The 12500-nt window shown below is 38.3% G+C and overlaps 1 protein-coding gene across 2 annotated transcripts in view; it reads right to left on the bottom strand.

Moving 5' to 3' along the window:
- Positions 1 to 6629: 6629 nt before the first annotated feature.
- Positions 6630 to 12500, bottom strand: part of LOC115222981 (betaine--homocysteine S-methyltransferase 1) — a 9882-nt gene continuing 4011 nt past the window's right edge. The window contains exons 3-7 of one of the 2 annotated variants that reach the window (XM_036511891.1): positions 11596 to 11899; positions 10954 to 11065; positions 9977 to 10155; positions 8149 to 8230; positions 6630 to 7038 (exon numbers count right to left, since the gene is read on the bottom strand). In XM_036511891.1, the coding sequence (XP_036367784.1) occupies positions 6767 to 7038; positions 8149 to 8230; positions 9977 to 10155; positions 10954 to 11065; positions 11596 to 11899 (949 nt within the window). In that variant the 3' untranslated portion in view covers positions 6630 to 6766. The remainder of the gene's footprint in view (positions 7039 to 8148; positions 8231 to 9976; positions 10156 to 10953; positions 11066 to 11595; positions 11900 to 12500) is intronic. The other variant, XM_029793403.2, reaches the window with a different exon arrangement.

Genomic DNA, 12500 nt, shown 5'->3' with positions numbered 1-12500 from the left:
CACGGCAGGATTGTCTTTGATTATAACGCTGCTGAATAAGGTGTGTCCTAGAGTTAAATGACAACAGCTTCACCAAATCAATGCCGGGGTCGGGATTGTATGGGGTCGTAGGACCAGCAGAAAATAGCAGCTGCATCGTCCTCGATTCTCTATTGTCTGAACCAGGCACCCAAAGGCTAAAACGCATACACACATTAACCTTTCGACAGATATATGCAAAACAGATGGGGTGGGCATGGCTGTGTTTATTTATTGAGCGAAAACACCTAAAGCTCAACGAGGCTCCGGCAGGGGGTGGTGGCGACCCCTGTTGTACTCTTTCGCCCTAACTTTCTCTCACTCCTTCTTCCTGTTTCTTGTCCCCGACTTCCTACGCAACCGCTGAGCCTGGATGCGCATTCATCCATCTGTCGATGCTCTCGGTGTCGGGGGTTGACCTGCTTTCTCTTCTGCGGGTCTTACGAATAGCAAAAGACCACGATTCGGACTTCTCCCACTGCGAGCTCTGGGACGAAGACCGCTTCGTGAAATATTAATAATGTTTACTTTATTATTTATTTATCGTTGTCACACCAACATGTCACACCCTGCAACCACACAAAGAAACAACGCAGTGGTGCGTGCAGAGTTCAGCCGTACGAGTGGGCACGCCCAGCGAATAGGACCAAGAGTGCAAACAGAAAACCGATGTTTGAGGTGCGAGAGGGCCATACCTAAAGCGGTGTCGTTGCTATCTTTCATTGTACATTGGAGAAGTTTCTTGCAACCCCCAACTCCAGGCAAGACTACTTGGGTGCTGATTTTAATGTCGTTCAGCCGACCATGACACAATTTGAACTAGATTACTCGTTACCAGTGGATATTGGGAAATTGATGGTTGTTTGGCAATATATTTTGATAAATCAATCAATAATTCATTAATTGATCAATGAATTAATTATCAATTAAAACATAAACTGCAATCAATGCGAGTACTTTTATTGAGAGGATAACTTCTCCAATGTACAATGACTATAACAACAGGCGGTTGTGCACCATCGCCTCAATGCTCGGGATATTGGCTCCCCTGAAGTCTTCTGTGTTAGGAGTTAGCAAGGACACATTTAGAATGTGTCGTAGACATCGCTGATGGAAGCGTTCAAGAAACTTTACATGATGCCTGCAAAGGATCCATGCCTCAAATGTGTAAAGGAGCGGCATCAGCACACACGGTACACAACACCTTAAGGCGGCGAGCTAGCAGAAACGTTAGCACGCCGGGCGAAATGCGTAGCCGTATTTCGTCTGCCGTCACGTTCTGAGTTCAAATTCCGCCGAAGTCGACTTTGCCGTTCATCCTTTCGGGGTCGATTAAATAAGTACCAGTTACGCACTGGGGTTGGTGTAATCGACTTAATCTGTTTGTCTGTCCTTGTTTGTTCCCTCTGTGTTTAGCCCCTACTGGGTAGTAAAGAAATAGGTACATAACACCTTTTATTCGCCTTGTGATGCCATGTTGGGACCAGACACGGAACTCAAGATCCCTGATTGAACCAGTTGCCTTCTGCAGCCTTAAAGAAGCTTCATCATCCTGGTCAGCTCTGACTTAATGGACATCTGACCATTCAATGTTTTTTTTCTCTTTCAGACATTGTGTAACCAGAACTACATTATTCAGTTTATCCTTCTATTCTTTAAGATGGTGCTCTTTGTTGTGATAAAATTTGTCTTTTATTTCTAGCACAATGTAAGACCATACAAAGCCTCATTCGTCATGCAACACCGAGAAATCTCTGAGCAAACATAGCTATGATCGAAGACATTTAAAATGTGATTTTTTGGATTCTGTTTTAGAAGTGAAAACAAATACAACAAAATAAATACAATCAGATTTTAACATTTTATTGGTTTCCGTATGCTCTTGAACATTCTTTTAAAAAATATATTCCAATAAAAACCGTGACTTTCCATTGAATATAGTTTGAGATTTGTAAGTTGACAAAACACGATATAAAATAAATAAAACGAGCTAAAGGGAATAGTTCAGCGGGTCGTAGGCATGACTTTTCAAAAGTTTAAGGGTCATACCCTAGAGACGCCGTATACAAATATATTTTCTTAATTATTTGCTTCAAATTTCCCTTTTAATAGGAAAAAATACAACGAAAAGCTAATGAACATTACTTGTTTTATGACAGTTCACAATGGCAAAAAAAATGGATTAATTTCAAGCTACTAAGAATTATTTTGACTGGTATGAAAATACTGGCGCCGAGCACTGACCTTTTCTATATTAACAAAATTACTTTTACTTTTCGTGTATTGAGTTTTCCCTTCTTTCTGTTAAGTTGTATTATAACTATTACACTACATGCACTCACACACACACATTTACTCACGTAAATGCGTTGTGTGCACGTATGTGCGCGTACATGTGCTTGTGTGAGCGCATATACGCTTATACACACACACACACACACATATATGTATAATATATATATATATATATAGTAATACTAAGCAATAAGGGTTTAGCAACGAGTTGCCTTACCACATACCGAATTTAGAAATAGCAGTCAAAGGGTTATAGCTATTTCTTCTACTAAAAAGGGAGATCTCAGTAAAAACAGCATTTGGAAGGCACAAACAGGTAAGAGAGAATGAATTGACTGCAATCTATCATACATTTTTTTAGTTATCCACGGACGTACGTTTCGAAATCAAGTTTTAAGGAAAGCATACGAACTAAATATTAAATATTAAATAATAAATAATTCTATCTTACCGAAACTTCTTTTCTCTTCAGCGTAGAATACTATAATCATAAATGATTATATATTGAATTTTGGCTACACGCGGGTGGGAAGGGGCTGTTGACACAATCGTTTCATTCACAAATTGAATTCGGTGATACCAGTTGCGGGTTCTAGCTCGCACTGATACTGAGTGGAGTTGGTGCCTTCTGGTGTCTCAAAATTCAATATATAATCATTTATGATTATAGTATTCTACGCTGAAGAGAAAAGAAGTTTCGGTAAGATAGAATTATTTATTATTTAATATTTAATATTTAGTTCGTATGCTTTCCTTAAAACTTGATTTCGAAACGTACGTCCGTGGATAACTAAAAAAATGTATGATAGATTGCAGTCAATTCATTCTCTCTTACCTGTTTGTGCCTTCCAAATGCTGTTTTTACTGAGATCTCCCTTTTTAGTAGAAGAAATAGCTATAACCCTTTGACTGCTATTTCTAAATTCGGTATGTGGTAAGGCAACTCATTGCTAAACCCTTATTGCTTAGTATTACTTAAATTTTCCTCGAATGAGGCTTTTACATGCCGAAGACTACTTGGTGTAATGATAATTTTTCCAAATTAATTAATTTCACCCTTCATTATTACGGATAACCATATTTTATCTCAGTAGATGACCACAGCATCTTGTTTTGGCTACACGCGGGTGGAAGGGGCTGTTGACACAATCGTTTCATTCACAAATTGAATTCGGTGATACCAGTTGCGGGTTCTAGCTCGCACTGATACTGAGTGGAGTTGGTGCCTTCTGGTGTCTCAAAATTCAATATATAATCATTTATGATTATAGTATTCTACGCTGAAGAGAAAAGAAGTTTCGGTAAGATAGAATTATTATTATTTAATATTTAATATTTAGTTCGTATGCTTTCCTTAAAACTTGATTTCGAAACGTACGTCCGTGGATAACTAAAAAAATGTATGATAGATTGCAGTCAATTCATTCTCTCTTACCTGTTTGTGCCTTCCAAATGCTGTTTTTACTGAGATCTCCCTTTTTAGTAGAAGAAATAGCTATAACCTTTGACTGCTATTTCTAAATTCGGTATGTGGTAAGGCAACTCGTTGCTAAACCCTTATTGCTTAGTATTACTTAAATTTTCCTCGAATGAGGCTTTTACATGCCGAAGACTACTGGTGTAATTGATAATTTTTCCAAATTATTAATTTCACCCTTCATTATTACGGATAACCATATTTTATCTCAGTAGATGACCACAGCATCTTGTTTTGGCTACACGCGGGTGGGAAGGGGCTGTGCGAGGGGCTGTTGACACAATCGTTCATTCACAAATTGAATTCGGTGATACCAGTTGCGGGTTCTAGCTCGCACTGATACTGAGTGGAGTTGGTGCCTTCTGGTGTCTCAAAATTCAATATAATCATTTATGATTATAGTATTCTACGCTGAAGAGAAAAGAAGTTTCGGTAAGATAGAATTATTATTATTTAATATTTAATATTTAGTTCGTATGCTTTCCTTAAAACTTGATTTCGAAACGTACGTCCGTGGATAACTAAAAAAATGTATGATAGATTGCAGTCAATTCATTCTCTCTTACCTGTTTGTGCCTTCCAAATGCTGTTTTTACTGAGATCTCCCTTTTTAGTAGAAGAAATAGCTATAACCTTTGACTGCTATTTCTAAATTCGGTATGTGGTAAGGCAACTCGTTGCTAAACCCTTATTGCTTAGTATTACTTAAATTTTCCTCGAATGAGGCTTTTACATGCCGAAGACTACTTGGTGTAATTGATAATTTTTCCAAATTAATTAATTTCACCTTCATTATTACGGATAACCATATTTTATCTCAGTAGATGACCACAGCATCTTGTTTTGGCTACACGCGGGTGGGAAGGGGCTGTTGACACAATCGTTTCATTCACAAATTGAATTCGGTGATACCAGTGCGGGTTCTAGCTCGCACTGATACTGAGTGGAGTTGGTGCCTTCTGGTGTCTCAAAATTCAATATATAATCATTTATGATTATAGTATTCTACGCTGAAGAGAAAAGAAGTTTCGGTAAGATAGAATTATTTATTATTTATATTTAATATTTAGTTCGTATGCTTTCCTTAAAACTTGATTTCGAAACGTACGTCCGTGGATAACTAAAAAAATGTATGATAGATTGCAGTCAATTCATTCTCTCTTACTGTTTGTGCCTTCCAAATGCTGTTTTTACTGAGATCTCCTTTTTAGTAGAAGAAATAGCTATAACCCTTTGACTGCTATTTCTAAATTCGGTATGTGGTAAGGCAACTCGTTGCTAAACCCTTATTGCTTAGTATTACTTAAATTTTCCTCGAATGAGGCTTTTACATGCCGAAGACTACTTGGTGTATTGATAATTTTTCCAAATTAATTAATTTCACCCTTCATTATTACGGATAACATATTTTATCTCAGTAGATGACCACAGCATCTGTTTTGGCTACACGCGGGTGGGAAGGGGCTGTTGACACAATCGTTCATTCACAAATTGAATTCGGTGATACCAGTTGCGGGTTCTAGCTCGCACTGATACTGAGTGGAGTTGGTGCCTTCTGGTGTCTCAAAATTCAATATATAATCATTTATGATTATAGTATTCTACGCTGAAGAGAAAAGAAGTTTCGGTAAGATAGAATTATTTATTATTTAATATTTAATATTTAGTTCGTATGCTTTCCTTAAAACTTGATTTCGAAACGTACGTCCGTGGATAACTAAAAAAATGTATGATAGATTGCAGTCAATTCATTCTCTCTTACCTGTTTGTGCCTTCCAAATGCTGTTTTTACTGAGATCTCCCTTTTTAGTAGAAGAAATAGCTATAACCTTTGACTGCTATTTCTAAATTCGGTATGTGGTAAGGCAACTCGTTGCTAAACCCTTATTGCTTAGTATTACTTAAATTTTCCTCGAATGAGGCTTTTACATGCCGAAGACTACTTGGTGTAATTGATAATTTTTCCAAATTAATTAATTTCACCTTCATTATTACGGATAACCATATTTTATCTCAGTAGATGACCACAGCATCTTGTTTTGGCTACACGCGGGTGGAAGGGGCTGTTGACACAATCGTTTCATTCACAAATTGAATTCGGTGATACCAGTTGCGGGTTCTAGCTCGCACTGATACTGAGTGGAGTTGGTGCCTTCTGGTGTCTCAAAATTCAATATATAATCATTTATGATTATAGTATTCTACGCTGAAGAGAAAAGAAGTTTCGGTAAGATAGAATTATTATTATTTAATATTTAATATTTAGTTCGTATGCTTTCCTTAAAACTTGATTTCGAAACGTACGTCCGTGGATAACTAAAAAAATGTATGATAGATTGCAGTCAATTCATTCTCTCTTACCTGTTTGTGCCTTCCAAATGCTGTTTTTACTGAGATCTCCCTTTTTAGTAGAAGAAATAGCTGTAACCCTTTGACTGCTATTTCTAAATTCGGTATGTGGTAAGGCAACTCGTTGCTAAACCCTTATTGCTTAGTATTACTTAAATTTTCCTCGAATGAGGCTTTTACATGCCGAAGACTACTTGGTGTAATTGATAATTTTTCCAAATTAATTAATTTCACCCTTCATTATTACGGATATATATATATATATATATTTATGTATGTATATTTGTAATTATATATATATATATATATATATATAATATATATATATATATATATATATATATATATATATATATATATATACATGTGTGTGCATGCTTTCGTCTATATGTATGTGTATATGTACGTATATTTGTATATGTATATATTGTTTTGATACATGCACTAATATATATATATATATATATATATATATATATTATATATATTCCCTACTAATTATTGTGGAATATATTTACATTTGCAGAATTCAAGAAAATACCATCGTCACATCTGAAGTAGATTTTCTGTTTGTTGTTATAAAAAACAAAGGGCGAAGTTCTTCGAGCGATACGATCGTTGGTAGTTTTACAAACCAAGGAGTGCTTTCCTCACTTTTGCATTGTATTCGCTAAGACCCTTGTCGGTGTTAAGATAATGATTCGACATATCTGTTGTATAGCGGCTGGCCTTGGTTGTTTTTCCACAAGTCTCACACAGAAGGCGGAAGTAATCAGACGTATTTCCGCAGCAAAGACCGATATACTGAACTCCAATCTCTTTACAGGCATTGCCAAAGAATTCAATTTCATTCCTGCTGCACTGGAACTGTGCCATGTTGCTCGGGAAAGTGTATTGTTCTGAAATTATATTAAACCCAACTTTATCAACAAGCATGTAAACGTACTTCTCAACTGTTTTATTTTTCAAACACATCAAGCGGACAGTTAATACATAGAAGATAAAAATACAAGGGTGATAATAATTTTTACATAATATTTGGCGAGATTAGAAGTGTGAATACAAAAAGATACATAGAATACACCTATCTATATATTTTATTTTGTTGCTTTCTTATTACGAAGTTCTTAAAATTTCTAGTCAGTGATATCCATGCAAAGAACTATTTCATCCCTTTTAGAAATCTCCAGAATGATACAAGATATATGAATTAAACTGTATAACTTAATGCGTCTCTGTGTTCTTTGTGTACATGTAGTGTTTTGTTTTGGCTCGTATTATACTGGTTACCTTATTCGCTGACCACAGAAGGATGAAATGCAAAGTAGACCTCAGCAGGTTACTAACTTGAAACACCAACAACCGGAACAATTTTAACGATTTTGCCAATCAACTGCCGTATTTGTGCAATGCTAGTAGTAATGTTTTTGTTGCTTATGTTCAAATTCCGCCGAGGTCGACTTTGCCTTTCATCCTTTCGGGGTCGATAAATAAAGTACCAGTTACGCACTGGGGTCGATGTAATCGACTTAATCCCTTTGTCTGTCCTTGTTTGTCTCCTCTATGTTTAGCCCCTTGTGGGCAGTAAAGAAATATATACTTGTAAGTCATAGTATGTTGGTTACGAATTATCTGTATCGTTTATAATCATTCACAAGACACCTGTTATTATTATGAAGAGATTCTGTTATTCAATTAGTTGAAGTTGTAATATCGTCATCATGGTCATTATCCTCGTTTTAGCGACCACATTTCTATTCTTGCATGGGTAGGATCGATTTCATAGTGGCAGGTCTACAGCCGGTTGCTCTTTCTGTCGACAACATTTAGCTGTTTGCGATCAAGGTTATATTTCATCATGGTCGGCATGTTTACACGTAAAACATATCGTGGTCGGTATAAAAACAAAATCGTGGGCGGTTGCACCAGCCGAAACGCTCTCTTTCTCATGGCTAAAATCAGTAATAAAATATAAAAGTAAATAAAATAAACGAAATACTATATCAAACCTGTATAAGGATCCTTGAACATTTGATATGTTATTATTTCCTCGTTAGTGCGGTAGGGGACGGGCAAAGCTGATATTGGCCCCTAAAATGTTAAAATAATGACAACAGGTTATTGCAGTGACGGAACGGTTATCAAGCAAGTTTTAATTTCATCAGATGTAAAATAACCATTAATTAAAAAGAAATGGGATGATTATTTCAACATCGTGTTAATTGTCACATTTTGTAGACACTCTCAAAGGTTCGATTTTTTAGAAAGCTCTCTTCTCCATACTTCGGTTCAGTTTTGTAAACAAGGCTTCTTGTAATTAAATGACGATGCACGCCCACGCCTACAAGCCCAGAAAACAATTGTTAAAACAGGTGCTTTTCATAATCTAAATGAAATCTAACAGAGAACTATAAACAGACAGGTATTTAAAACGAGCGAGAGGTGGGTGTCAACATGATGTAGAATATTTAAAAAGATGTCACATGTAATAACAAGAGTAACAACGACAATAATAATAATAATAATAATAATAATAATAATAATAATAATAATAATAATAATAATAATAATAATAACAATAATAACAATTTCTTCTTTTAGCACAAGGCCTGAAATTTTTGGGGAGGGGACTAGTCGATTACATCGAGCCAAGTGCTCGACTGGTACTTAATTTACCGACCCTGGAAGGACGAAAGGCAAATTTGACCTTTAACATACAGAAAGAAATACTATACGTCTAACAAACTATTGATGAAAACCCACACAAATGTTCAATCCTCACTGAAGCAAGCCTGCCCGAAGGACATAGGACAGTTCTGGCCCCGTCAAACGCAGAGAATGTGTACCGGGATTTCAAGATTTACCAGCTTCCAGTCAACGTGTGGTACCTGATAGGGGTCGTAGGGCGTTCTAGTCCAACCTAGGCGACCTAGGGTCATCTTCCCTGTGTGGATTGTGGTATATATGTGGGTTTTTTTAATTATTTTACTTGTCATTCATTTCTTACGTAAATTTTTGATATGTTTGAATATTCTGTGAAATATCTTTTGCGCGCCTCGAGTTTTATGCTTTCTTCGTACATAACAGACAAGCATCAAAACCACCTCCGCCACGAAAAAATAATTACATCAGTAACAGAACCACCACCAACAATAATACCACGCCACCGCCGCCGCTTCCAGCACAAGCACCGGTACCACTACCACCAGCACCAACACCAGCACCATCAGCGCCACCATCACCACTATCAACAACAGAACATCTACCACCACCACCACCACCACCTCCAACAATAACACCAGCTGCAGCAGTGGAGGCGCAATAGCCCAGTGGTAGGGCAGCGGACTCGCGGTTTCAATTCCCAGACCAGGCGTTGTGTGTGTTTATTGAGCGAAAACACCTAAAACTCCACGAGGCTCCGGCAGGGGTGGTGGCGACCCCTGTTGTACTCTTTCGCCACAACTTTCTCTCACTCTTTCTTTCTGTTTCTGGTCCCCGACTTCCTACGCAACCGCTGAGCCTGGATGCGCATTCATCCATCCGTCGATGCTCTCGGTGTCGGGGGTTGACCTGCTTTCTCTTCTGCGGGTCTTACGAATAGCAAAGGACCACGTTTCGCTCTTCTCCCACTAATGGGACGAAGACCGCTTCGATCAACAGTAACAGCAGCAGCAGCAACAACAACAACCACAACAACACCACTATCATCACCACCACCACTAACGCCACCACCGTCACCACCGCCACCACCGCCACTACCACCAACAATAGCAACAAGAACAACAACAAGAACAACAATTTCTAAGCAGACTTTCAAATTAAGACACAGTACGTTACCTTACAAGCTTGTCTGACCCTTTTCAGGAGAGGAACCATCGCCTTTGGTCCCCTGCTACAGTTGAGACCTACAACTGCAGCTCCAGCTTCTTCAAGTTTCCTGCAAGCTTCCTCTAATGGGACATCATCCACAGTGTGGCCTTTCGCAGTAGGGGCGATGTTTACTACTGCAGGTAAACCTACGGTAAAATAAAACAGAATGAAATAGATTTGTGTCGGGGTTTGTGCGATAAGTAACCCAGTTGTTCTATCAACTGAACTGGCAATTCGTTTAGTTATAGCGTTAAGTGGTTGTGTACACCACAGACACTTGTGTTTAAAAGCGTAGTTCTTAGGCAGAATCAGCGAGTACCGATGGGCTTCCATAGTTTCCATCTACTCACCGTCTATCATCTATCTAATACGTTGCTAAATTTAATATCACCCGCTGACCTTATTTACCAATAACAGAGTCCACCATATCGTGAGTACCGCATTTAATGACATAAAAGATATATGGGCATATTAGATGGACTCCAATCTCAGCAGCGCATATTCAGGGGAAAATGTTTTTCATACATTAACGCATGGAATATGGGCCCAATTTTGCTTACAGGTCCCAGGATAATTTTTGCGACATTTTTTGGAAGCATTATGCATCTTAAATGCTATCAAATACGGTATATCTCTATTTTCGTCCATCGTATTTCGGAGTCCTTGTAAGGAGAGGGGCTTTCTCCGTGCGGGTTGCGGATCCATGGAATAAGCTGCCGGACGAGATGGTGAAGATGCCGACGAGCGCTCGGTTCAAAGTCTCCCTTGACCACAAGTGGTCTGAACTCTTTACATGAACACCACCCTGTACATAACTCCATGTCCCCCTACATGGGCTTGCTTTTTGCTTTTTGAGCCAAAAAATTAACTAACTAACATAAAACCGTTAGTTCTCCTCTAAGTCGTTAAAAATAACCGTACATACATACTAAAACATCACTCACCATCGCCATAAGCTTTGATAGCTTCCAAAGACAACATGGCTTCTGCGAGGGAGTAGAAAGTTTCTCCAACAATGAAATCTGCTTTTTCGTCTTTTGCCCATATCACTTGCTCCTGGAAGAAGAATGAGTTTCGTTGAAATATATGAGATATGGGTATAGATTTGGATGCATGCTTCTGGGTTCGTGCCCACTGAATGGATCGTGGGACAAGTAACCTGGCCACAAGTTCCGTTTTATTTAAGCTTTGTCATTGAAATGCGATAGACGGAAATTGTGCAGAAGCACATCATTTACATGTATGTGTGTGCGTGTGTGCGCGTGTGCGTCTGTGTGCGTTTGTGTGCGTATGTGTGTGTGTATGTGTGTGCGTGTGTGTGTGACTTGAATAACAACAAAGTTAAAGTGAAGATATAATATTAAATTTGAAGCCCAGTGAGAGACCGAGGAGGTGGAAGTGTCTTTGACATTTTGAGCTGAAGCCCTTCTTCAGATAGATGGACATTAAGAAGGAAGAAGGCTAAAGGGACGGAAGAAAAGGAAAACAAAAAGCCTAGGGTAATAAAAATAGTAGCCTCTGTGAAATACAAGATTTAAGACAGGAAAACAAATTCAATAAAAGACTTTCAATAAATAGATACCCACCTTAAACATAGCGTTGACGGTATCTACAGTGTCCTTGTCACTAGGGTCGAAAACAGTGGTGTTGCTTAAGTTCCCCGCCATTAAAGTCCCTGTGTTATCGGCCACTTCGCGCGCCATTTTCAGAGCCTTTCTGTTCAACTGTTCAACTTCATCCTGGCGTCCAATGACTTGAAGTTTGTGGCGGTTACCATAATACTGTGGAGAGAAGAAGGAAAAAATCTGGATTGACAATAAAGTGATAATTGGTAAAGGATGAGAGAAATATGGGTTAAGTGTGATGGTGGTGGTGGTGGTGGTGGTGGTCAGAAGTAGTAAACGTTTGTCTTTACGTTCTGAGTTCAAACTCCACCGAGGTCGACATTGCTTTACATCTTTCGGGGTCGATGAAATAAGTACTGTCCCTCACCCCCAAATTTCAAACCTTGTGCCTATGATAAAAAGGGTTATTATTATTTGATTAAAACCCTAGCTTATTCTGCTGGGTATGATGGAAAGTGTCAGCTGCCCACAACCAGCAGACTATGGTGGTACTTGTTTCCTGATCATGGTTCAAGGACCCTGCAAAGAACTCTAGCAGTTCTAAGCAATGGTGATTTTTGTAGCTGTTCTATCTTTACATTAGTACCAATGCTTTTGAGCCATTGTTGGTAACCGAATGCAGATAGTTCCAAGCGTGCCAGTTACTACTGATATCACGTTCATTCTCTTCATTGTCTACAACCTGCATATATCCTATTTCAAATCGTCATAAATGCTGTTTTTCTTCTTCTTTCTCGTTGATCTTGTTGTCCCCGGGTCATGCTCCCGATAGTTATTATTATATGAGAGAGCAGTGCATGACATCCAATGTATATCAATGTATGCAATGTATTGCCCTAGGTGTCAGCAACAAATGGAGACACACA

The sequence above is a fragment of the Octopus sinensis genome, linkage group LG21, assembly GCF_006345805.1.
Source record: "Octopus sinensis linkage group LG21, ASM634580v1, whole genome shotgun sequence".
NCBI lineage: Eukaryota > Metazoa > Mollusca > Cephalopoda > Octopoda > Octopodidae > Octopus > Octopus sinensis.
Note: the sequence above shows the minus strand (reverse complement) of the source record. Positions and strands in the feature narration are given on the sequence as shown.